The 27,078-nt window shown below is 42.6% G+C and overlaps 2 protein-coding genes across 3 annotated transcripts in view; one reads left to right on the top strand and one right to left on the bottom strand.

The window, feature by feature from the left end:
- Nucleotides 1-3,465, bottom strand: part of SKP2 (S-phase kinase associated protein 2) — a 16,848-nt gene extending 13,383 nt beyond the window's left edge. The window contains exon 1 of the mRNA XM_063456855.1: nt 3,387-3,465. Coding sequence (XP_063312925.1) covers nt 3,387-3,394 — 8 coding nt within the window. The 5' untranslated portion in view covers nt 3,395-3,465. The remainder of the gene's footprint in view (nt 1-3,386) is intronic.
- A 6,223-nt stretch (nt 3,466-9,688) lies between these two features.
- The window catches only part of LMBRD2 (LMBR1 domain containing 2), a 40,945-nt gene continuing 23,555 nt past the window's right edge, over nt 9,689-27,078 (top strand). For both annotated transcript variants that reach the window (XM_063453975.1, XM_063453974.1), the window contains exons 1-3: nt 9,689-9,816; nt 24,593-24,825; nt 26,741-26,874. In XM_063453975.1, the coding sequence (XP_063310045.1) occupies nt 24,652-24,825; nt 26,741-26,874 (308 nt within the window). In that variant the 5' untranslated portion in view covers nt 9,689-9,816; nt 24,593-24,651. The remainder of the gene's footprint in view (nt 9,817-24,592; nt 24,826-26,740; nt 26,875-27,078) is intronic.

Below are 27,078 nucleotides of genomic sequence, written 5' to 3'. Positions count from 1 at the left end.
GTCGAAAAATAAAAAAACAGAGGCCAGACAAGCCGAAACCAGGCACCAGCATCGGCGACCTTTGGCGGCAGGCGCATGGCGCCACGATGCCTAAGATGGCCGCTTACATGGGAGAAAGTTCCGACTTCTCGGACGATCAAAGTCTGGAACCTGTGGACATCCCCCTACCTGCTCCTCGCGAGCCGAACCGGAATCTGACACCCGCGACACCGAAACTGGACTCAGCACCGGTCACCAAGGCCGACATGCAGGAACTGCTGGCGGCCCTGCGGAGGGATATCCAATCAGATATGGCGACATTCCGAAAAGAATTGCAGGGGCTCACTGGCCGAATAAGCACAGTGGAGAGTGACTCACACAATGCAAAGGCACACATTACCCAACTGCAACAAGTGGTTCACGAGCTGCAAAGACAACAAGCTACAACAGAGCACCGGTTTGCAGCAATGGAGGACTACAGGCGCATCAATAATCTAAAAATCAGGGGAGTAGCGGAATCGGTCCCTGACGTGGAGCTACCGCACTTCATACGACGGCTGTTTGCTGCAATTCTGCCCCCCAAACAGGCGAAAATTTTGATGCCACTGGATATGTACCGGATCCCAAAACCAACAAAGGCACCTGCCTCAGCCCCGCGGGATCTGATAGTCCGATTTCAATCAGGCCAGGACAAAGCTGCGGTTCTGGGAACCCTCAAAGGAAAAACCCCTTACAACTTTGAAAACCTATCGCTATCCTTTTTCATGGATTTATCAGGTAGCACATTGGCATGGCGCAAGACACTGCAACCATTTACACTGCTCCTTAGGGAAAGAGGTATAACCTATAGGTGGAAAGGCTCACGTACCTTAGCTGTCCTCCATGGTACCACCTCCCACCTTGTCCAGTCCTTTGATGAGGCAGCGGCCATAATAGAGACTTTGGGTCTCCCGCGAGACTCCTTAACCGGCAGGGAGCAAAGGACGGCGACCGCGACACATGTATGGGACCCGGCTGGCACGGTACCATTTGTACCACGAGGTCCTTCGGATAATCCCGTTAGAGCAGCCACTACCTGATCTACCGAACTTCGGGGGGAACCCCATGCCTATCCCCTGCTGCAATACTATAGACTCACATCGCATACAGCTGAACTTTAATTTTCTTTTTATTTTAAGTTACTTCAGATTCCACTATCTATTGTAGGTCACACCTCCACTAGGTCACCCTCACCAGGAACTGCCGTAACGCCCACAGCACACCTCTTAATCCATAGGGGGACACATCATGCCCTTATAGATACGGGGCACCGGTAACGCAGAACCCCAAGCCAGGGATACCACTCTGCACTGCCTCATAGTAAACTAAACATTAGCGCAAGCCTGTAGGCTGACATAGACACATACAAACTGACCTACCTGACTTTACCAGTCTCACAAAACGTACCGCAAAGGCAATGTTATATAAAATCCTTCTGCCCAGCAACCCCATCCCAGGACCAACGAAGGTCCAGCAAGTTACCTAATGTACATAGTTCATTGTTCATCGTTTAGTTCTCTACCTGCATACCCTCTGATGTCAGCCAAACCTTACCATGGTACACTAAGAGCTCCATATCACACTACAAACGAGAGGCACCCAGGTTAACCGAAACGGGTAACCCACGACTTACACCTTAAACACAGAGCTGTCGCTACGTGAAGCCAGAGTTTTAAACACCCGTAGCTAGGCAACACACCATGGATACCCGAAGTATACAAGCTACGCACAATCATACCACACAGTACGCAGAAACAGACGGCACATGTAACTACTTATGGCGTAATGATAAGAATGAAGCTGTACACACGACACTCAACCACTTTAACTAAGACACACACTAGGAATCCTAGGCTTGTACATAACTTTAAAATGTGCACACTTTTTCATGCCAATGTTATAATTGTTTACAAAAATGCACGCTGTTGTGGCGTTCCGAAACCGTTGTGTAATCACCTGCACTACAAAAATAAAGAATTAAAAAAAAAAAAAAAAAAACGCATTTTCTTTTTTTGCTGATGCTGTGTATGGTTTCTCTCTTTTGTACTTATTCACTACACCACGACTTAGAAGAAAGAATAGAGAAAGAAGTGGCTTTGTTAAACCCCATCCCCCACTATATATATATATATATATATATATATATATATATATATATATATATATATATATATATATATAAAAGTTATTTCATAAAGAAAATCTTCACAGACTGTGTTAGAATTTCACTGAAATTCCAACGCAGTCAAAACAAAGATGCAACAGATTTATCAAATCTTTCTGCCACTTTTTCCAAATACAAAAGTGTTTTGTTTAACTTCTCCCTTCAACCACTCTAAATTTGGCAGTCATGAACATTTCTGAGGGAAAACAGTCAATCTTAGAACACTTTATAAAAAAAAAAAAAAAAAAAATTACAATAAAAACATAATTCAACTTTCACGTTTCTGAAAACTTTGATAAATCTCCCCCACTGCTTTGCATAACACTCTCATAAACTATAATTTACTTAGTGCTTGGTACAGCACATATAGCTAGAGTGGGCATAATTTTCCGTGCATATCTTTCAATAGAAATACGATTTCAATTCAATTGGGGGAAGTTGAGTGCAATAGACCGATACAACCAAAACGCTGAGGATTTACAGGACACACTAGGCATGATTCGAGATAGAGATATATACAGTAAATTATATACACACACACACACCTCTCTCTCTCTCTCTCGAATCATGCCTAGTGTGTTGACACTTTCAGCATCAGAACTACTACAGCTTAAGAAAAACTGTTCAGGTGCAAAATTAATACAGCCTAAACACTGCTTTCTTTGAGAAAGGGAAAAGGTTAGATTGCTCTTTAAGGCTTTCTAATCTTTTTTTTTTTTTTTTTTTAATAATTGAAACAATAGAGCAAAACAAGTAACCAGCAGCAAAAAAAAAAAATAAATCGAAAAGTCAGCCCCTAAAAATGTATAAAAAAACAAACACTAAAACAAACAAAAAAAAACAGATAAGTGCTTTTTATCAGTAAGGGCTATAAATAATTATGTAAGTATGTGACTTATGTATAAAAGAGGGGAAACTGACTACAGCCCTTATAATGAAGGGACAGTATGTGATATATTATTATTATATGTTATTACAGGGAGGAGAGGGCAGTGTGGATAACATATAATAGAGGATACAGGGGATTTGCCACGTAGTGCTGGGAGTTTGGATTTAGAGGGAGCTTTGCGTGAGCACCCGATAGGCAACAGGTAATAAGCGGGGACAGGGAGGGCGGGAAGGAGGGACCGAGCTGGACTACAGACAGGACTCGGTAGATTCATTGAGGGTCAAAACTCCGCCGAGGAGCTCTCGGTATCCTTACCTCTCCATGCTGAGCGCGCCCGATCCGTTCCAGAATCAAACCTTCCCGCTCCCCGCACTCTGCGCGCAGCCGCGTGACGTCACTGGAACGCGACATACAGAGCGTGAAACCTGAACCTGCGCGACGTGCAGGGAGGAGGGAAACGCAGGTCATGTGACTGCACGGTAGGTCACGTGATAAACATAGCGGGGGGGGGGGGGAGTGCTCCAGCGCTGCCCTCTGCAGACACTGGCATTGACCTAAAGGGGCTCATCTAGGGTGACCAGCTGAGGGAGGCAGGTTTTAGTATTGTTACATGGAGTATATAGAGGTTTTTTTTTTCTTTTCCTTTATATGCTGTCTGAATGTAAATTAGAATTCAATTGTATTCATTATATTTTTTGTAATATTGTAGCCTAGAGCAACAAGGCAATGTTTTGTGAACATAGGACATACTTGAAAACGAGAGAAACCTTAATTTACCCTTCCTGGTAAAATATTTTCTAAATAAATGTTATTAAAGTCTTTTTTTTTTTAGCATGCAAAGTTATTCCCTAAAAAAAAATGAGAATTGTATAGAATTCCACAAAAAATAATTTCTAATTTAAGGCCAGCATAGCTGAACTGGAATAGTTCTCAGATAGCTGTGCTTACAGTTTGGCTATGCTGACCTTAAATGTGAAAGTCATGTAGAATTTACTTTAAATTGCCAACAAGTCTCACTTTAGTTTATAACCCTGAAAAGGAAATTTCACATTTTAGTGCTGAATATTTAAATTGCAAAAATTCTTAAAGGGACACTGCAGGCACCCAGACCACTTCTGTCCATTGGAGTGGTCTGGGTGCCAATCCCACTACCCTTAACCTTGCAGGAAACTGCAATAATTACCTTACAGGGTTAACTCCTCCTCTAGTGGCTCTAGACAGCCACTAGAGGGCACTTCCGGGATTGTGTATAGCACTGTGCTATAGTATTGCTGGACGTCCTCACGCTATGTGAGGACCTCCAGTGTCGCTAAAATTCCCATTGGAAAGAATCGAAAAGCATTTTCAATGCTTTTCTATAGGGAGTTCTAATGCCCGTGCATGGCAATGCCGCGCATGCGCATTAGGCCTTCCCTGACGGCGGGCGTGATCAGTCTCCCCCGCCGGCTGACGTGATGAAGAGGAGGAGCGTGGGCGGAAGAAGAAGCAGCGACGAGGGACATCGTCGCTGCCTCTAGTTAGTCACCGAAGGGGTTTTCACCCCTTCAGCAACCGGGGATGGGAGGTGGAAGGGAGAGGGGACCTGCTGGAGAGTCCCTTTAAAGTCAGCTATGTTGGCTATTTTGGCCTCAAATTTGCCATTACTTTGAATTGGCCACAATTAACACTTTACAGGGTTATTCACTAAAGTGAGAATTGTTTGGGAATTCAACATGAATTTAAGATTTAAGTCCAAAGCAGAATTTTTTTAGTTTGGCTATTTTGACCTTCATTATGAAATTAATTTGGAATTGTGTGGGAAGATTAAACACATAACCACTGAAGCTTACTGAGGTCATTATGAAGCACAGACACTGTTCCTGTATTCTTTGGCATAATTTGTTTTAATTTTAAATATAAAGGCATTTTTATTTTTTATATATAATGCTCCCTCTGCTTGTCAATCAGACAGCCATTCAGACAGCTTGTCTTAAAGGAACACTATGGCGTTAGGAATACAAAATGTATTCCCACCCGACCCTGTCAAAGGCCTTTTCTGCATCCAATGACAGGGTCAGGAGGGGAATTCGCGTTCTATCACTCCAATCCAGAACATTGATCATTCTTCTTATGTTAGTACTAGCCTGTCTAGTTGGGACAAACCCTATCTGGTCTCTATCTACCAGTTCCATAATTATCTTTTTCAACCTGTCTGCCAATATAGATGAAAATAGTTTTGAATCAACGTTAATAAGTGAAATCGGACGATAGTTCTTTAAATCTTGCGGATCCTTATCTTTTTTATGAATAGGGATTACGGGTGGGGATACATGATGGGGGTGTTAAGGGCAATGGGTATAGATGGATGGATAGATGTTGTCTGCAATAGGCTCTATTTACCAAAATCCTATGGCGAGGGTAGTCGGCATAGACTTATGCTCAGATTGGTTTCCATTGAAAAATGGCACACGGCAAGGGTGTCCACTCTCACCTATTTTATATATTCTCTCAATGGAACCCTTTGCAATTAGAATAAGAGAAAACCCGGATATCCGGGGAGTACCAACCTCTGATAGAGAATTAAAAATAAGTATGTATGCCGACGATACCATCTTGACCCTCATAGACCCAACCAAATCAATTGACAACTTGATAAAAGAAATAGAAATATTTAGTACTATCTCAAACTACAAAATAAACTCAGATAAAACAATTGTGTTATTTAAGAACTGTAGCAAAGAGTGGAAAAATGAATTTTTGAAGACATATTGCTTTACGGATGCGAAGGGGAGTTTTGAATATCTAGGGGTAATATTATCAGATAATTTGGACAAAATGGTGGAGATTAATTTCACTAGGCTTCTGAAGTCCACTGGGATATCGTTAAAAAAATGGAACCCCCTGTTTCTTAGTTGGTTGGGAAGGATAAACGTAATAAATGCGTATATAGTGCCTAGATGGACATACTTTTTTAGAATGGTTCCTCTAAAAATCCCATTGCCATGGTTGGAGATAACACAGAGGCTTATTAAAAACTTTATCTGGAAGGGGAAAAAACCTCGGATCAGTTTAGATCAATTAACAAATACTGTAGAGCATGGAGGGGTGAACTTTCCAAATATAGTAGGCCACTATGAAGCCTCTATCATATTCCATACTCAGTTACTAACTAAAAAAGATTCTGAAAAATCTGGCTGGTTTGGTTTAGAGACTCAAGACCTAAATGGAAAAGAACTGTTTAGGTACATCTGGCAACCCAAGAAGATCGGGCAAGAAATTAGTAGTGTAATTCTAAAATATTTACTGAATGACTGGAATAAGATTAGAAAAAAACTAAAAATCCTGGGAAATATTTTTGGGTTTATGAAGATAGAAATACTAGAAGCCCTAATGCCAGACTTAAAAATAGATTCTTGGAAGGATATGAAAATTGAAAATTTGGATGATATATTAAGAGGAGATAAAATCAAAGATTTTTTAACTTTATCCAAGGAATTTGGTCTCCCTCAGGCTGAGGCTTTTCGTTATATAAGAATAAAATCCTTTATAGATAAATCACTTGCTAAGAGTAATATAATCAGTAGTATCCTCATAAAACAGATTTTTGGAAACAATAGCTCTCGGAAAAATATGGCAAATTGCTATGCCCTGATAAGAGCGATCCCCAAAAATATAAGGTCCAAACAAATAAAAAGTTGGGAAAAAGAATGCAACTTAAAAATAGACCCAATAAAGTGGGGAAATATGTTGACACAGTTAAAAAGGAATGTTCACAATGTTACATTGTTTGAGACACATTATAAAGTTTGCTATCGTTGGTATTTAGTGCCAATGAGATTAAACAGAATTGATCACAATGAATCTAAAATATGTTGGAGATGTGGAAGCAACTTGGGAAGTTTTATTCATATTTGGTGGAGTTGTAGATTAATTAAGAATTTATGGGATGAGGTCTTTAGAAAACTGTATGTTTGGGACAAAATTCTGATAGAAAAATCTCCAACAACGGCCCTTTTACATCTTCATTGGCCTGATTTATTAATATACCAACAATTTTTGGTCTGCCATTCTTTTATGGCAGCAAAGATTTTGATAGCAAGAGGATGGAAGAACTCTGTCACAATTGAGGTTAAACATTGGGAGAAACAACTAATACTTCAGATTAAAAATGAAATAGGGCTTTTTAAGAGGAGGGATATTGTACAGAAATATGAAATGGGTAAAAAATGTCTAAAATTCTTAGAAAACAATGAGCAATATCAATAACTTTTTAGGATGTATACACTGAAATGTTAAATGATAAAATTGACTATGTATGTATAACTGATCCTATTGTATGTTGCGGCCTACTCCCACTATGTATGTATGTTGGACTTATGAATGAACTTCGATAGAAGTTATATGATACCGCTTGAATGGTTTGATGTTTATTACTATTGTAGTAACTGTCTATATTTTTGTATTTTGTATGACCTATGTGTTTTGATATGGATTCAAAAAATTTAAAATCAAATAAAGATATATTTAAAAAAAAAAAGGAATACAAAATGTATTTCCTACGCTATAGAGCCCTAGTCACCTAAACGGTGACTAGGGCCCGTTCCGCTGTGAGTAAATGGTTAACCATTTATTTGCTTACCTTGATCAAGAGCTTGGTTCCCTCGGCACTGGTGACCTCTTCTCCTCCATCGACGTCAGCTCCCGAGTGGAGCCGAATGCGCAGCCAGAGGCACGAGCGCATTCAAACCCGGTAATGCTTTCCCATGGTGATCTTTTTTGATGCTGGAGGTCCATGAGGACATCCAGCGTCAAATAAGTGCGATTTTACTCAGTGTAAATCACAGAAGCGCCTCTAGTGGCTGTCACTAGAGGCTGCATTAACCCTGCAGTGTAAATATAGCAGTTTCTCTGAAATTGTTATGTTTTCAGCTGCAGGGTTAAAACTAGGGGAACCTGGCACCCAGACCACTTCATCGAGCTGAAGTGGTCTGGGTGCCTATAGTTGTCCTTTAAAGAAATATCTAATGAATCCATATTTGATGTTTGGCATAAGCAGATAAAGTGTTCTGGTGTCAAGTACTGTCTTTAGAACTTACTGGTTCTTTGCCAGGAACATGCCTGCTGATCCTACAATCTCCCTGATCAGAAAGTGTGCATTCAGCCCTTCTAAATCCAGTAAAAAAAAGTGATGACTCCCTACCAGCAGCCTAAAAACTCAAAGAGAAACATTAGATTGGTAGATCACACACACACACACACATATCAATTTGTCCTTAGTGCTTCTGATGAAGCATTTGACTGGATAATACTTTGAGGTGACACTCCAAGCACCAAAATCACTTTACCTTAATAAAATGGTTTTGAGGCATAGATGCTAGAGCTGCAGCCTTTTGAATGAAAACCGTGCCATTTGTGAAAAACTGAATTGTTGACATTTTTTAATTTTCTCTCGTATTACCCATCACAATTTGTCTCAAATGTACAGCCTCTTGGGGCTTTAAAGTATGATAGATTAAATATAGAAAATTAAGCTGATGCAAGAATGTTTGAGTCTGATCATTTCCATTACAGTGTATGACCCATGTGTCTACAAGGCTTCTGTGAGAAACATCTGCTTGGACAATATTTATCTGCAGTGATTACTTCACAGGAATAGGATTGCGCTACAGTGAGGACACTGTCCAAGCGCTGGGTTTCATGTCAGTTTTATGGAATTTTTTATTTCTCAGCTACCCTGAGGTTTGGGGAACCGCTATGACCACCATAGAGCCGGAGGGATTGAGGTCCTCGCGGAGTACTGGTACTTCAGCCAGGAAGTGAAGAGGGTTGCGAATAATTCAAATGTTTTAATAATTGGGGTATATAAAGAGATAACTATTCTCCCACAGAGTTAGTTATCAAAATTGTGCTAATGGCATATTTGTGTTATGATTGCTTCTGTTAGAATTCACATACTCCTGCCTACAAATTTAAGGAGTTTAGTGAAAACCCTGTTTGATTTCCCAACATTTCACTCTTTATCGCAGCACCCTGTAAGAGACCATATATAGGGGGTGCGTTAATTTCTCTGCGCAGGACCAAGGTGGGGATAGAAGGGTCAAAACCCCCAAAATTACCAAACAGCCCGATTAATACAAGATTAACAGAGTTAGTCACTAAAGTTTGAATTCCAAGTAAATTTCATATTTTACCCCAAAATAACTAAACTGGAAGTATAGCTGACTTTTTCAAATTCAGCTATTTAGGACTTACATTGCAAAATTCACTTGGAATTCTCACTATAGATACTAATCCTGTTTGTTGGACTTTGTGCACGACAAAATGTGTAACACAAAGGATATTGTTTACACAATAATATGTTCGCACTTTACGGATAGCATCTTTCCCTTAATAAGCATGGCTGCTTTCAATTGTTTGAGTTCCTCTCTAGCAGAGTGTAATCCAAACGTAGCCACGCCGAGTTCTAAGCACTAGAGAAAAATGCCGTTATTTGGTGGCGGCCATATGTCTGGATCCCATAGTGATCAGATGGCAATATTCCTCAGTCTCCACTTGGGGCGCTCTCTACCTTACGTTTACTGTTTGAGTTGCTAAGGCTAGTGTGTAGAACGCTGGGAACGCGGAAGTGACGTTTTCGGCTTGTTGTCTTGTCAGTGTTAGTGTGTCAGCAGGTTCCGGTGATTAAGACATCAATGAAGGCACGCACGGTGGGAAGCTGCTGGGAATGGTCTTAGGAGACAGACTGTAAAGAAAACGTCAACAGCGGGTGAGGAGCATGTTTTATTATCAATGCTGACAGCTGGCTGCTGGACCTGGTACAAGGGCTCTGGCTGTCAGCTCAGGGGCTGCTATCCTGGGCTTTAGGTATTCACCCAGGGGCTGCTATCCTGGGCTCTGGCTGTCAGCTCAGGGGGTGCTATCCTGGGCTCTGGCTGTCAGCTCAGGGGCTACTATCCTGGGCTTTAGGTATTCACCCAGGGGCTGCTATCCTGGGCTCTGGCTGTCAGCTCAGGGGCTGCTATCCTGGGCTCGCTCTGTCAGCTCAGGGGCTGCTATCCTGGGCTCGCTCTGTCAGCTCAGGGGCTGCTATCCTGGGCTCGCTCTGTCAGCTCAGGGGCTGCTATCCTGGGCTCGCTCTGTCAGCTCAGGGGCTGCTATCCTGGGCTCGCTCTGTCAGCTCAGGGGCTGCTATCCTGGGCTCGCTCTGTCAGCTCAGGGGCTGCTATCCTGGGCTCGCTCTGTCAGCTCAGGGGCTGCTATCCTGGGCTCGCTCTGTCAGCTCAGGGGCTGCTATCCTGGGCTCGCTCTGTCAGCTCAGGGGCTGCTATCCTGGGCTCGCTCTGTCAGCTCAGGGGCTGCTATCCTGGGCTCGCTCTGTCAGCTCAGGGGCTGCTATCCTGGGCTCGCTCTGTCAGCTCAGGGGCTGCTATCCTGGGCTCGCTCTGTCAGCTCAGGGGCTGCTATCCTGGGCTCGCTCTGTCAGCTCAGGGGCTGCTATCCTGGGCTCGCTCTGTCAGCTCAGGGGCTGCTATCCTGGGCTCGCTCTGTCAGCTCAGGGGCTGCTATCCTGGGCTCGCTCTGTCAGCTCAGGGGCTGCTATCCTGGGCTCGCTCTGTCAGCTCAGGGGCTGCTATCCTGGGCTCGCTCTGTCAGCTCAGGGGCTGCTATCCTGGGCTCGCTCTGTCAGCTCAGGGGCTGCTATCCTGGGCTCGCTCTGTCAGCTCAGGGGCTGCTATCCTGGGCTCGCTCTGTCAGCTCAGGGGCTGCTATCCTGGGCTCGCTCTGTCAGCTCAGGGGCTGCTATCCTGGGCTCGCTCTGTCAGCTCAGGGGCTGCTATCCTGGGCTCGCTCTGTCAGCTCAGGGGCTGCTATCCTGGGCTCGCTCTGTCAGCTCAGGGGCTGCTATCCTGGGCTCGCTCTGTCAGCTCAGGGGCTGCTATCCTGGGCTCGCTCTGTCAGCTCAGGGGCTGCTATCCTGGGCTCGCTCTGTCAGCTCAGGGGCTGCTATCCTGGGCTCGCTCTGTCAGCTCAGGGGCTGCTATCCTGGGCTCGCTCTGTCAGCTCAGGGGCTGCTATCCTGGGCTCGCTCTGTCAGCTCAGGGGCTGCTATCCTGGGCTCGCTCTGTCAGCTCAGGGGCTGCTATCCTGGGCTCGCTCTGTCAGCTCAGGGGCTGCTATCCTGGGCTCGCTCTGTCAGCTCAGGGGCTGCTATCCTGGGCTCGCTCTGTCAGCTCAGGGGCTGCTATCCTGGGCTCGCTCTGTCAGCTCAGGGGCTGCTATCCTGGGCTCGCTCTGTCAGCTCAGGGGCTGCTATCCTGGGCTCGCTCTGTCAGCTCAGGGGCTGCTATCCTGGGCTCGCTCTGTCAGCTCAGGGGCTGCTATCCTGGGCTCGCTCTGTCAGCTCAGGGGCTGCTATCCTGGGCTCGCTCTGTCAGCTCAGGGGCTGCTATCCTGGGCTCGCTCTGTCAGCTCAGGGGCTGCTATCCTGGGCTCGCTCTGTCAGCTCAGGGGCTGCTATCCTGGGCTCGCTCTGTCAGCTCAGGGGCTGCTATCCTGGGCTCGCTCTGTCAGCTCAGGGGCTGCTATCCTGGGCTCGCTCTGTCAGCTCAGGGGCTGCTATCCTGGGCTCGCTCTGTCAGCTCAGGGGCTGCTATCCTGGGCTCGCTCTGTCAGCTCAGGGGCTGCTATCCTGGGCTCGCTCTGTCAGCTCAGGGGCTGCTATCCTGGGCTCGCTCTGTCAGCTCAGGGGCTGCTATCCTGGGCTCGCTCTGTCAGCTCAGGGGCTGCTATCCTGGGCTCGCTCTGTCAGCTCAGGGGCTGCTATCCTGGGCTCGCTCTGTCAGCTCAGGGGCTGCTATCCTGGGCTCGCTCTGTCAGCTCAGGGGCTGCTATCCTGGGCTCGCTCTGTCAGCTCAGGGGCTGCTATCCTGGGCTCTGGCTGTCTTTGCATATGGTTTAAAAACCCCAGATGATGACTACGCTGTTTGTAGTGCAGAGGTGAAGGGGAAGGTTAGTTTTACTTGCTTGAAGCTGTTCCTCACAGCTGCCATCGTGACTATCAGGTGGATCCTGTTCTGCTCCTTTTTCTCCATCTGCCAGGAACCCATGTCAGTGCTGCACTATCACACCTGCGCAAGAGCACAACACTGATATCCTTGGAGGAGACCCCGGGAGCCTTTTACCTCACAAATCTCTCTATGGAAAGGTGGGGGGAATAACAAAACTTGAGATGGCAGTAGCTATGCATTTTGTCACACTGTCAGGCGTAAAAAATCTCTAATTTGTCTTATTTTTTGATTGCAATGGAATTTCAGTGGATTATCAACATAGTCAATGCGAATATGCATGTTTTTTTATTGGTGGAGGGGTTGTTAACAGCGCCGCTTTAAATAATAATAATGGACAATAATAATCCATTTTTGTAGAATCTGGAAAAGCAGCTCTCAATGCTTTATTCAGTGTTCAGCACATTACTTAGTAGGTATATTTCATAACTAGTGTAAAAAGAAATTGAACAGCACGACTTCCTCCTCTTTTTGGCATTTAAGGGGCACACCCAGTGCTAAAGCTTATTGTAGTAGTTATGGCGCAGAGAGCATATGGGTCATATACTCTGGTTTGTGGAAACCTTTTCTCTCTTGATTTCAAAAACCCATCCCTATAGTGTGGTTCAGCTAATGCCAACGTAAACCACCACATTATCTGTCCAGTAGTAGGTTACAAGAACTTTGGGCAGGTTAGTGATTATAGTGCTTTGAGGGTTAATTTGAAAACAGATCTTCATATAACATTCTGTGACAACAGTGAGCTGGGATATATCTTTATTTTACCACATTTCATCTGTGATTACAAAGTGTGTGCAGAGGTCCCACATACTGGTACTTGCATTTTTATGCCAGTCTTGGCCTGCCACATGCAGTGTCACCAGGGGTGGAGAGGAATAGTGAGATATCAGTGGTCGGGCTGAAAGCCCTGTTTCTGTCAGCCTAATTGCAGACTGGTAGAATGCTAAGAAATGACCCATCAAAACTGGTGGCACTTCATTTTGGGTTGTAACTTTTAATTTTAGTGCTAGTGGTCTCCAAGCCATATATTATAGTAATTTTTACAAGATGTACAGTTTCATACATTTTATGGGACATATGTCATCTACATTTTGTATAGCTGGATGTACACTGGTCAGCCACAACATTAAAACCACTGACAGGTGAAGTGAATTGTAATATTGTTACAATTACACCTGTCAAGGGGTGGGATATATTAGGCAGCAAGTGAACAGTCAGTTCACTTTTCATGCCTTGTTGCATCAGAGCGGTTTTGGAAGTTGGTTTTAATGTTGTGGCTATATCAGTGTATAGAAACATAGAATGTGACAGCAGATAAGAACCATTCTGCCCATCTAGTCTGCCCAATTTTCTTAATACTTTTAATTAGTCCCTGGCCTTATCTTAAAGGGACTCTCCAGTGCCAGGAAAACAAACCGTTTTCCTGGCACTGCAGGTCCCCTCTCCCTCCCACCACCCATCCCAGGTTGCTGAAGGGGTTAAAATCCCTTCAGTGACTTACCTGTATCCAGTGCCGATGTCCCTCGGCGCAGGTTCAGGGTCCGCCGACGTCATCCGGTGGGGGAGACCGATTGCGCATCCAGCAGCAGGGAGAGACCTAATGCGCATGCGCGGCAAATTCCGGCCACGCGCATTAGACCTCCCCATATGAAAGCATTGAAAAATTGATTCTATCATATTCCCCTTGTCTCGTCTTTCCACCAAGCTATACATGTTAAGTTCCTTTACCTTTTTTTTATCCTGCAATCTAATGAACCAGTCAAATAGCCTTTCTCTGAACTCTTTCCAAAGTCTCCAGTACTGCGTACAATACTCCAAGTGAGATCTCACCAGTGTTCTGTACAATGGCATGAGCACTTCTCTCTTTATACTGCTAATACCTCTCCTTATACAACCAAGCATTCTGCTAGCATTTCCTGCTGCTCTATTACATTGTCTGCCACCTTTAAGTCATCTGAAATAATTACCCCTAAATCCCCCTCAGATGTTGAGGTTAGGACTCTATCAAATATTCTATACTCTGCCCTTGGGTTTTTACATCGAAGATGCATTATCTTGCACTTATCCACATTAAATGTCAGTTGCAGCTCTGACCATTTTTCTAGTTTACCTAAATCATTTGCCATTTGGCTTATCACTCATGGAACACCAACCTGTTACATATCTTGATATCATCAGCAAAAAGATATACCTTAACATCAACACCTTCTGCAATATCACTATTTAAAATATTAAAGAGAAGGGGTCAAGTACAGTTCCCTGAGGTACCCCACCGGTAACAAGACCATGCTTTGAATATACTCCATTGACTACAACCCTCTGTTGCCTGTCACTCAGCCACTGCCTAACCCATTCAACAATATTGGAATCTAAACTTAAGGATTGCAGTATATTGATAAGCCTTCTATGGGCAACAGTGTCAAAAGTCTTACTGAAATCTAAGTAAGCAATGTCTACTGCACCACCCTGATCTATTATTTTAGTTACCCAATCAAAAAAAAATCAATAAGATTAGTTTGGCATGATCTCCCTGAAGTAAACCCATGTTGTCTCTGATCTTGAAATCCATGTGATTTTAGATGTTCAACAATCCTATCCTTTAACATGGTTCCATCACTTTCCCCACTACTGAAGTAAGTAAGGCTTGTGACGAGACCAATCTCGCCACTTTGCATTGGAGGAGCCTGGTTGCCCACCTGCTGCCTTTAGACTATGGCCACATGTTGAAACGCTTGATTTTCCCCTGCAGAGACACGAAAGCCGGGTCATTCGGTGCTTGCCCTGTTTGAGTGGTGATACCCCAGATAGCTATGCCATGGAGCCCATTCGTATAATGAAAGACTTTGGCTCCATGGCAATTGAACTGTGTGTGTGATCTGAGCGCCCTTAAATAATAATGTGCGCTCAGATCTGAGCTATCTGGGGATATGTACCTGTTTTATGCAATGGCTGCACAGTTATATATTTGTATGTTTTTTATTGTCTTTTGCTGCCATGTGTTCAATGGAGTTTTGCCTCTGTCCTTGGAGATAATTGGATTACTTACCAATTATCTCCAGGATAGAAGACTCTGTGGAACTGGTTTTGGGCAGAAAAGCAATGCTTCATTTGGTCACAAAAGACCTGTTCACTGCTTGACCCTCAACACGGAGCTTTGTCTCGTTCTTGGGGTGGGGGGGGATTTATTGTATGCTGTTCCAGTTCGACGGCTAGGAGTGTAAACCTTTTGTATGGTTTTTCCTATTCGACTGTTTACAGCATTCGTATGTTTGAGAGTATTCATATGATTCTCCGGTTCGGTGGATTGGTGTCTACAGTAGCTGCCTGTATATCTGGAAGGGAATATTTCTTAAACGGCTGTTAACCCCTTTTATGCCTGGGGGTGCCGTTACAAGGCTTACTGGCCTATAGTTGCCCAACTCCTCCCTACTACCTTTCTTGTAAATGGGTACAACATTCGCTAATTTCCAGTCTTGTGGGACTACTCCTGTTAACCCCTTAATGACACAACTTCTGGAATAAAAGGGAATCATGACGGAATATATCCGTCGTCTGTCCTTAACCCCTTAAGGACACATGACGTGTGTGACATGTCATGATTCCCTTTTATTCCAGAAGTTTGGTCCTTAAGGGGTTAAGGGGTTAACAATGATTGTTTTTTATATAAATCCGTCAATGATTTTGCTAGTACACCACTAAGTTCTTTTAATAACTTTGGGTGTATCGCATCAGGCCCCATTGACTTATTTCTTTCCTTTTGACAGTTGAAATAGAACCTCTTCTTCTGTAAACTCACATGTAACAAATGACCCATTTGTCCTTTTTCTTAACTGAAGTCCCTCTCCTTAATTTTCACTGTAAATACTGAACAAAAATATTGATTGAGGCAGTCAGCTAGACCTTTATCCTCTTCTATATACCTTCCTTCTTTTGTGTTTAATCTAACTAATCCTTGTTTTACTTTCTCATTTACATATCTAAAAAATGTTTTATCCCCATTTTTTACTGACTGTGCTATTTTCTCTTCTGTGTGTGCTTTGGAAGCTCTTATAACTTGCTTAGCCTCTTTCTGCCTAATCTTATAGATCTGTCTGTCTTCCTCACTCTTCCTCACTTTTTTTTTATAATTACTAAATGCCAACGTTTTGTTTTTTACTATTTTGGCCACATCTGCCGAGTACCACAGTGGTTCCTTAATTTCTCTGCTCTTCCTGACAAGCCTAATGGAATTTTCTGTTGCTTTCTGTAGTGCGACTTTTAAATAATCCCATTTCTCCTGGACTCCATTTAAACTGCTCCAGTATGATAATGACTTCTTTACCCATATTCTAATTTTAGAAAAGTCTGTTTTTTCTAAAATCTATAGTTGAAATGAAGTGCCACTGAGCAAAACATTGAACATCACCAGCTTTTGCTAACCATTTTTGCATGAGGTGTTCCATTAAAAAAATAAATATAGGGGGGGGCGTGGCCGACCAAGAGACTGAGCGGACGCCTAAGTGAGAGGCTCCGTATCGATCCACAGCAAAAACGCAAATTTGGCCGTAAAAACAAAAGTAACCGGATAGAAACATCACCCCCCACCGGAGAGAACAATGGGGCGCAAAAACCGGAAAGCTCCGAGCACAGAGGCGACCCGACTGCCCGATATTCGGCTCTCCTTCGAAAGGCCCATACCGCGGCTGCAAGCCAAGATGGCGCCCGAGGCCAGAGTGGAAAACACACTATCGGAAGATTCTCCAGAGGAAGAAGAGCCCTCCACACCGCAACGGTCAGGCGGAGATTCCACCGCATCAGAGTCTGATGAAGACTCAGCACCCTCCACGAAGGGGGATATAAAGAAACTCCTGCAAGACCTCAGGAGAGTGTGGAAAGAGGACCTGAAAGTGGTCCAGGCTGAGGTGGGAACAGTCCACACCAAAGTCCGAGCTCTGGAAGAGAGAGAGGGTGCCAGAGATGCACAATTACAAGAGACCGTGGCAAAAATGGGGGACCTAACCGCACAGGTACAGAAATTGAACCGCAATGTGACAGTGCTGGAAACTCGACATAGGCGCAGGAACATAAGACTCAGGGGGATACCGGAGGCGATTGGTAACGAGAGGCTACTACCATATGCTCAGAGCCTCATAGACACCCTGGGAATTGAAGGGGGAGCTACCCAGCCGCTCATAACCTCGGCATTTAGAGTCCGCAAATCCCCAGCAGCACCAGAAGGGACCACCAGGGATGTCATAGCGGTAACACGCGACATAAGTGCCAGAAATGCAATCATGAGCCGCTCCAGAACGCAGGGGGCCATAGAATTCGATGGCAGCAGCATAGCCATCTATGGAGACATTCCATTCTCCGTACTGGTGGAGAAACGGAAACTAGCACCGGTGGCCAGGAAACTTAGAGATTACTCCATAAAGTACCGATGGGGAATGGAGGGGTCCCTAGAAGTGACAGTGAGGGATACATCCCACACCCTGACGTCAACAGATGACACCGAGGCATTCTACAAAATTCTGGGACTGAAGCCCCGGTCCACAACAGAGCCACCCTCCAAGCGCCACCAAGCGGGCGGATCGAAGATCAGCCCCAGCAAAGTGCAGAGTCTGAACAGACCAGAAGGAGGAAGAGCCTCAGGACGCTGGACCCCAGACGCCACAGCATACAAAGCAAACCAATCTCACCCGAACAACAAACAGAGAGGCTATAACGATACCTAGGACAATATGAGCCCAGATAGCCACCTGAGCCCACAGAGACTTATGCCCTTGTCCGATAGCTACTGGGAGACCCCACGGCATGCTTCCCGGGAGGCTGCCCCAGGACAGTAACTGATTAATGGACACATGCATATTGTTTTCTTAGACAATATTGTTTTCCTATACAATGGAAATGATGTATATCACATAAGATAACTCAATAAAAAATATAAATTGAAAAAAAATAAATAAATAAATAAATATAAATATACTCACACCCTGGCATGCAATCACACCTTTCACATACTTACACAGACATGTACACGGACAGACATACTGACACACACACACAGACATTCTGACCTATTCAGACATACTGACACACACACACACACATACACTGACACACACATATACACTGACAGACATATTGGCATACACACACACACACAGACAGACATGCGGACACACATACACACACACTCACTGGCAGGCATACTGACACACAAACAGACACCCTGACAGGCATACTGACAGACACACATACGCTGTCAGACATACTGACAGACACACTGAGAAAAGTACTGACAGAGACGCAAACATACACGGACCGACATATAGACACACACAGACACATACACTGAGAAACGTACTGACATACACTGACTGACATACTGACACACACATTGGCAGACATACTGATACATTCATACACACACAAACTTTACACTTTTAAATCTACTTCCCGTTTCCTACCTTGAAGGATTGCTTCCCTGGTGTCCAGAGTGGTGGTTGAGGCTGTTATGGGTTGCCGTCTGGCCATCCGGCCACACACCCCTAATTTCTCCCTCGCTGGTCTCTCCCGCGCGTCTCTCTCTGGGAGGAAGTGACTCACGACAGTCAATTCCTCCTATGCTGCCAAAAAGCAAGGGGGCCTGGTCATGCTGTTAAAGTGCCACAGTGTGCGACCAGGCCCCTGCTTACAAACGCCCACCGGGTGGCCCTTAGTACCTGGGCCACCCGGTGAGCTTCCTTAGTGTGCAGGCAACCGGATGCAGCAGGGACCCATGGGGGGAGTAAGCTGTTGAGGGCAACGGGGCAGCTGCCTTGGGCCTTCCAGAAGTAAGAGGGCCTGGGGCAGGTGCCCCGTTTGCCCCGCATTAAAGTTGGCTCTGCCCACTGTGAAGCATGGTGGTTGCTCACTTATCTTTTGGGGCGGGGGGGGGGGTGAGCTCTGAAGGCATGGGGAATCTTGTGAAAATTGTTGGCAAGATGAATGCAGCATGTTATCAGAAAATACTGGCAATTTGCATTCTTCTGCACAATGCCAAGTTGACCCTCCAGTGGTTACAGCAGAAAAAGGTGAAGGTTCTGGAGTGGCCATCACAGTCTCCTGACCTTAATATGATCGAGTCACTCTGGGGAGAACTTAAACGGGCGGTTCAAGATTACCAATGACTTTGCATGACCTAGAGGCATTTTGCCAAGATGAATGGGCAGCTATACCACCTGCAAGAATTAGAGGCCTCATAGACAACTATTACAAAAGACTGCACGCTGACATTGATGCAAAAGGGGGCAATACATAGTATTAACCCCTTCAGGACCGCTGACGGTTCAGGACCGTCAGCGGTAAAACGTGCGTTTGGACCGCTGACGGTCCTGAACCGTCATAACGGTTTTGGGCTACTTACCTGATCGCCGTCGGTCCCACGGCGGCGATCAGCTCTCCTCCCGGTCCAGGGGGACTGCCTGTCTGCCCGGGCAGTCCCCCCTCGGCAGATCAGGACCCCACGGCCATGTGATCACTCGATCACATGACCGCAATAGGGGTCTTTGTATCTGCCTGCAGGGGGACTGTCTGTGCTGACAGGCAGTCTCCCTGCAAGTGTAAAATCATAAAATAAAGTTAAAAAAAAAACAATCAGTGTAAAAAAAATTATAATATGTGTATATATATGTGATATATATACATGTATTATATCTATATATACCTATATATAATATATGTATATGTATCATATATATAATGTCACACTAAGTGTATTTTTATATTTATATATACGTATATTAATATAAAAATACACTTATATTTAAATTACACACGAATATATACAATATATATAATAACTATATATGGTATATATATATTATTATAAAATACAAATAATATGTTAATAAAAATAAATAACAAAAAATAAAAATAATTTTTAATAATTAAAAAAAATTATATATATATATTCAATTTTATTCTAACAGTATTTTGATATTGATATATATATATTTATATCAAAATACACTTAGAATGTAATGATATATATATCTATGTATAAATAAATAAAAATAATACGAAATATACATATGTCCACATACAAAATTACATTAATAATTTCATAAATATACACGTAGACGTCAAATATATAAATATGTATATATATTAAAATTCTACGTGCATATTTATGTAATATTTTTACCTAATTAAGTAATTTTAATGATTGCAATTTGAGGGACCTGCCTGCCAACCCAGGCCAAAAGTCCAGATAATTTAATTTGCTAGCACTGTGCTTAACCCTGTAACTTTCTATGACACCCTAAATCCTGTACATGGGGGTACTGTTTTACTCGGGAGACTTCGCTGAACACAAATATTAGTGTTTCAAAACAGTAAAACATATCACAGCGATGATATTGTCAGTGAAAGTGAAGTTTTTTGCATTTTTCACACACAAACAGCTCTTTCACTGAGGATATTATTGCTGTGATATATTTTACTGTTCTGATACACTAATATTTGTGTTCAGCGAAGTCTCCTGAGTATAACAGTACCCCACATGTAGAGGTTTTATAGTGTTTGTGAAAGTTACAGGGTCAAATATAAGGCTTGATTTTACTTTTTTTTTTTTTATTGAAATTTGTCAGATTGGTTAGGTTGCCTTTGACAGCGTATGGTAGCCAAGGAATGAGAATTAGCCCCATGATGGCATACCATTTACAAAAGAAGACAACCCAAGGTATTGCAAATGGGGTATGTTCAGCCTTTTTTAGTAGCCACTTAGTCACAAACACCGGCCAAAGTTAGCGGTTTTTGCATTTTTAACACACAAACAAATATAAATGCTAACTTTGGCCAGTGTTTGTGACTAGGTGGCTACTAAAAAAGACTGGACATACCCCATTTTAAATACCCTGGGTTGTCTACTTTAAAAAATATGTACATGTTAGGTGTGTTTCGGGGATTTATGACAGATAACGGTGTAACAATGTCACTATTGATACATTTAAAATATATATATATTGAAACAGCAATTTCCTACTTGTATTTATAGGCCTATAACTTGCAAAAAAAAGCAATAAAGCATGTAAACACTGGGTGTTTTTAAACTCGGGACAAAATTTTGAATCTATTTAGCAGTTTTTTTCATTAGCTTTTGTAGATAAGTAAAAGATTTTTCAAGTAAAAGTCCAAAAACATGTTTTTTTTTTATTTTTCACCATATTTCATTATTTTTTTTAAATACAATATATGACATAATATAAATACTGGTATGTAAAGAAAGCCCTTCTTGTCGTGAAAAAAACAATATATAACTTGTATGGGAACCGTAAATGAGAGAGCGGAAAATTACAGCTAAACACAAACACCACAAAAGTGTTAAAACTGCTCTGGTCCTTAACGTACAAACATCGCAAAAACAGGCCGGTCCTGAAGGGGTTAAGAACTAAGGGTATGCAGACCTTTGAACAGGGGTTGTTTCGTTTTTTTTCTTTGTTGCCATGTTTTGTTTTACGATTATGCCATTCTGTTATAACCTATAGTTGAATATGAATCCCAAGAGAAATGTGTGTTTGCCTGCTCACTCGTGTTTTCTTTAAAAATGGTACATATATTACCAATTCTCCAAGGGTATGCAAACTTTTGAGCACAACTGTACACAGACAAATTTATCAAACTACATTATCCAGTTCAGACCAAGAGAAGCCAGGAAAAACATTGTGAATGAAGAGGGGAAATAGACACCTTGTTTCCTTTTTCTTGTTTTCTGTATTTTTTTTTTTCCCCCTCACATACTAAACTATGACATAGTTTATAACCATGACTGACAGGGCGTTATTATGGAGGCGCCTAGTTGTAGGTTAAAAACGTGAGGGTTTTTAATTTTCAATTTATTGTTCACACACTTTATAAATACATATTTGTTAAATATAGGGATAAGTAAACATAGTATTACAAATCCTGTAACATGACAGTTGTCCTTTAAAGTGATGTTCTGTTTTATTTAAGTATCACTTTGTAGCCCATTATTATAAGACTAACATACATTTTAAATACATTTCTACTTGCTGTGGAAATTCTTTCTGCCATACAAATAACATAACTTAAAGGGACACTATAGTCACCTGAACAACTTTAGCTTAATGAAGCAGTTTTGGTGTATAGAACATGCCCCTGCAGCCTCACTGCTCAATCCTCTGCCATTTAGGAGTTAACCCCCTTTGTTTATGAACCCTTGTCACACCTCCCTGCATGTGACTTGCACAGCCTTCCATAAACACTTCCTGTAAAGAGAGCCCTATTTAGGCTTTCTTTATTGCAAGTTCTGTTTAATTAAGATTTTCTTATCCCCTGCTATGTTAATAGCTTGCTAGACCCTGCAAGAGCCTCCTGTATGTGATTAAAGTTCAATTTAGAGATTGAGATACCAGGTTTTTTCCATGCAGTTTCTGTCAATCATAGCCAGGGAAGGTGTGGCTAGGGCTGCATAAACAGAAACAAAGTGATTTAACTCCTAAATGACAGTGAATTGAGCAGTGAAATTGCAGGGCAATGATCTAAACACTAAAACTGCTTTATTTAGCTAAAGTAATTTAGGTGACTATAGTGTTCCTTTAATAAAGCATGAAATGTTATGTCTACACTGTTGGCTCTATTCTAGAAAATGCACACATAATATTTTGTTTGATATAATTTCTCCGCCATTAGCTTACAGTAAAAAAACATTAATCTGCATATATATTGTGATCGTAGATCTTGGAGAAGGTGGAAACATGCTTCTACCAAGCCTACAGTTTAATCTCTGCACGCGCTGGTTTCCCCAGCTCAATGTTTAGACTTTAAACTATAGAACAGGGCTGCCCAAAAGCTAGATCTATTACTCCCATAGTGCATTGGTAGCCTTTAGAATGCCAAGGAATCATGGGAGTTGTAGTTCTAAAGAACCTACAAGCCCAGCATCTTATTTGATGGACACAATAAAGTTTAGCCCTCCCCCGCCTATAGATTTACATCCACAATAATTACTTGGAGAAGAACAGATGTGTGTTCCAAATGAGACACTTTACATTTCCAGATATGCTCTTTGCATTCTGGTGAAATGTGCTCAAGAGATGTAGCAGCGTCTCACAACTTTTAATGTGCATCTGAGTGTTAGGAATTGTGTGACACTGCAGGTGTGGGGGCGCTTTAAAGCACTGCAAAAATATAAAAGAAAATAAATCCCCAATGGAATGTTTGTTGTTGTTGTTGATGCCGCAGGAATTCATGGTGATTGCTTTACTTATTCGTACTATAGACCACCTTTTAAAACAGAACACTTTGATTAACCTCCCCAGTGTTTGGAAGTATATTTTAATTGATACATTTGCTGGGGGGTTTTCAACCCAGAGTATAGAATAACTGTTTACTTACCTGAATCTGAATAATATTTAAACCTGTTCTATGTCTTTGACAATCTAATCTAATATATGTATGTCTTGTGTCAGGCTGTAATACTGAAACCCTATAGGTGAGTCACTGTGGCTGTGGTACAAAGATCACACCCAACCAATACATGTAACTGATTGATATGTCTTATTATTTGTGAGGAGTGCATTTTTCATATAAGCAGCTGTTATTTTTCAATACAGAAATTGAATGCATAAACTGTTTGCTTAATAATGACCATGCTTACTACAAACACCTGTAATTTTCTTTTGCATACATATTTTTGTTTCTAAATATGAAAATTGTCATGCCATACTAGTAAATGTGAATAAACAAACATCACAAGAAGAAATCAACCTAAACTGCTTAAAGGGATATTCCTAGGACCACTATAGTTTATTGTGGGGGATATGGTGGAAGTAGGCTAAATATGCCCTCTCTCCATTTTTGTCAAATCATTTTCAAGTGGCTTTACAAAACCCGGGGCACTCCCCAAAAGATGCTTGTATACTCCTATACACATACACATACATACTGACATGCACAGATACCTTAACAGACACATATTTTTTTTTATTTTTTATTTTTAAATTTCACTCCACCCAGCCTCCCTACCTTTGGGAGTGCTGGCATGAAGTCTCTATTTCCCTGGGGTCCAGTGGGGCTCCTGGGCTGAGCGGCTGGCGTGCTGTCCCTGGACCCAGTGGGGCTGGCGTTCAGGCGGCGAGGGAGCAGTGATCTTCCTGCTCAGCTCCCTCGCGTGCCTCGGATAATCCGACTCCGGCATCACTGCGGTGAGCAGGGGGGGGAAGGAGGGAGGGGAGCGTGCTCCCTCGCCGCCCACCTCAATTTTTCAGCAGCACCGGACCAAATCGCGGTGGCCATTTTGTTTCTTGAAATTACGGCAGAACCCCATTTGTGTTCTCGCAGAACCCCAATTGGGAAACGCTGGTCTAGTTAGTTCAAATAAAGTCCCATTTACTAAATTATGCAAACCTGTTCTATGTGGATCCTTTTAGCATGGCTGTGGAGTCATTACACAAAACCTTCAACTCTGCGTTTATTTTTTTTATATCTCCGCAGGCTAAATCCTGAACCGAGTGCATCAGCCGTTTTGTACAAACTGAAGATACCTTATTAAAATGAGTGGAGCTGCTCTAGGAATTGAGATTGTATTTGTCTTTTTTCTGGCTTTATTTCTTCTTCACCGATATGGAGATTTTAAAAAACAGCACAGACTCGTAATAGTGGCAACTCTTTTAGCCTGGTATCTCTGCTTCTTGATAGTCTTTATCATACCTCTGGATGTTAGTACGGTAAGAAACACACTTGTTAATTGCATGTACTTGAGTGTTCACCAAAGAATATACATAAGAATGGTACACTTATTTTCTTAAATTGACACTGTCATCTTCAGGGAACTTTGAATATATTATATTATAAATCACTTCAAGGTGATTTGTCCACTTGGTCATGGGCAGAAGGCGGCCATGGGCCGAAGTACTTGCTTGAAGCTCTCCCTCTTTGTCACTGCCACCTTAATTCCAGTCTCAGTCTTTGTTTCCTGATGCTACTTCTGGCAGGAGCCTGTGTGCATGCTTTAGAGCAGGGTTCCCCAAACTCTGGCCCTCCAGATGTTGCTGATCTACAACTCCCATGATTCTCTAGCTATCTATTCCATTTGAAGAATCAGGAGAGTTGTAGTTCAGCAACATCTGGGTGGCCAGAGTTTGGAGAACCCTGCTTTAGAGTAAAATGCAGAAGGAGGTAGACTTTTGTGTTGGGAATACAAAGAAGTATTCCTAACACTAATTCCTTTAAGGGAATTGTAAACTTCATGTCATTTGATATTTATAATACTACAAAGGTGGGATAATATGGAGTCTGACAGTGTAACGGGTAATCTAAGAAGTCTAAGTGAGAGAATAATACTGAACAAATTTAAAGGGATCAATGTGGTGAGGGAATTGGTGTTCCTGTACAGCTAGTTCATGAAGCAAACAAACAGTTTACCACTTCTTCTATGAAGGCCTTTAACATTCTGCTCTAAATTAGTACAAACTAAATCCTAATGTCAAAACTAAGGCAAAAGTAGTTGATTTTGAAGAATTCTCCACCTCCGCCATAGCCTTAATTTGACTATTTGTGAATCCGTTTTGCAATCCAGATTTCATTTGCTGAGGTTTAGAGTTCATGAGGTTGGAAACCATTAAACAAAATCCATTACCTTTAAAGCTTTTATCAGCATAGCGTTGACTTGGTAGAGTTTACATTTCCTTATGGCTATTGTTCTTTGAAAGCATGGACAAATACGACTGTGTGATTGCATGTGAATATAGTGGAGAGAGGAAAACAAAAAACAATGTTAAAGGGACACTATAGACACCCAGGCCACCTGAGCTCATTGAAGTGGTCTGGGTGCTGTGTCCCAGTCCCCTTAGCTCTGCAATGGTAATTATTGTAGTTTCTGAGAAACTGCAATAATTACCTTGGAGGGTTAACTCCACCTCTAGTAGCTGTCTACCAGACAGCCACTAGAGGGACTTCCGGGTGCTTAGGTGACTTTTGGTCGCCTTACTGATGCTGGACGTTCTCACTCTGTTCATGAGGACATCCAGCGTCAGCCAAAACCTTATAGGAAAGCATTACATAATGCTTTCCTATGGGGAAAGTCGTAATGCAAGGCGCGATGGAGGAGGCACTGTAGGGAGCTATATTACAGGGGAAACAACTTGCACTATAGTTTCCTTTTAATCTGTTTTAAATTCTTTAGATGCCATAGTAGGTACATACATGCATACATTAGTTTTTGGCTGGCACAGGACCAGTAAAATCCTACTGAAGTCCTCATCTGCCGTCTGATGGAAATGAGGCAGTGTTATACCTGGAATGATGTGTACCAATCACCGCAGTTATGAGTCATTGCATCCACAGACACAATGACAGGGGATCGCCTTGGTTCATAACCCATGTAGTGAGCTGAGAGACTACTTTAAAGCTTGGGACATCATCTTGTTAGATTTCAGGTCCAGCTTAATTATCAAATTAATATGATTAATCAAACAGTGCTTTCCTAGCTGTGGAATTAACACTGGCAGACTTCTTGATGGGCTATATTGAGCATTAAATTTAAAAGAGGGCTATGTCAAGTGCTGTTTTCAAGCAGTTTGATGAAGTGACATTGTGAGTTTAATGCTACACCAAATTAACCACAAATGAAATCTCTTCCAGACTATATATAATCGCTGTCTTGCTAGAAATGCAGTTCCGCCAGTCACTGTCAACACAAGTCTCTTTTCCACCACTACGACAGCAGCCACAATAGACAATGTTTCTGGACTTCAACTTGAAAAGAATGCAGACAGGTATTTTAATGCTTTATGTGTAGATTTCATGCACATTCACTGACCATATTTCAGTAAGCCTCCTGCCACTTTACACCTTCGTAACAAATAGAAAATAAACTGATCAACCATATAAACATGCACGATTAAATAGTTGAGTTCAACAAATGGGTTTATACGCTAAACAGCACACTAGTGTATTGAAAACTAAATTGAGACATTTTG

Source organism: Pelobates fuscus, chromosome 5 (genome assembly GCF_036172605.1).
Source record: "Pelobates fuscus isolate aPelFus1 chromosome 5, aPelFus1.pri, whole genome shotgun sequence".
In the NCBI taxonomy this organism is placed as follows: domain Eukaryota; kingdom Metazoa; phylum Chordata; class Amphibia; order Anura; family Pelobatidae; genus Pelobates; species Pelobates fuscus.
This window is presented reverse-complemented; position numbering and strand designations above follow the sequence as displayed.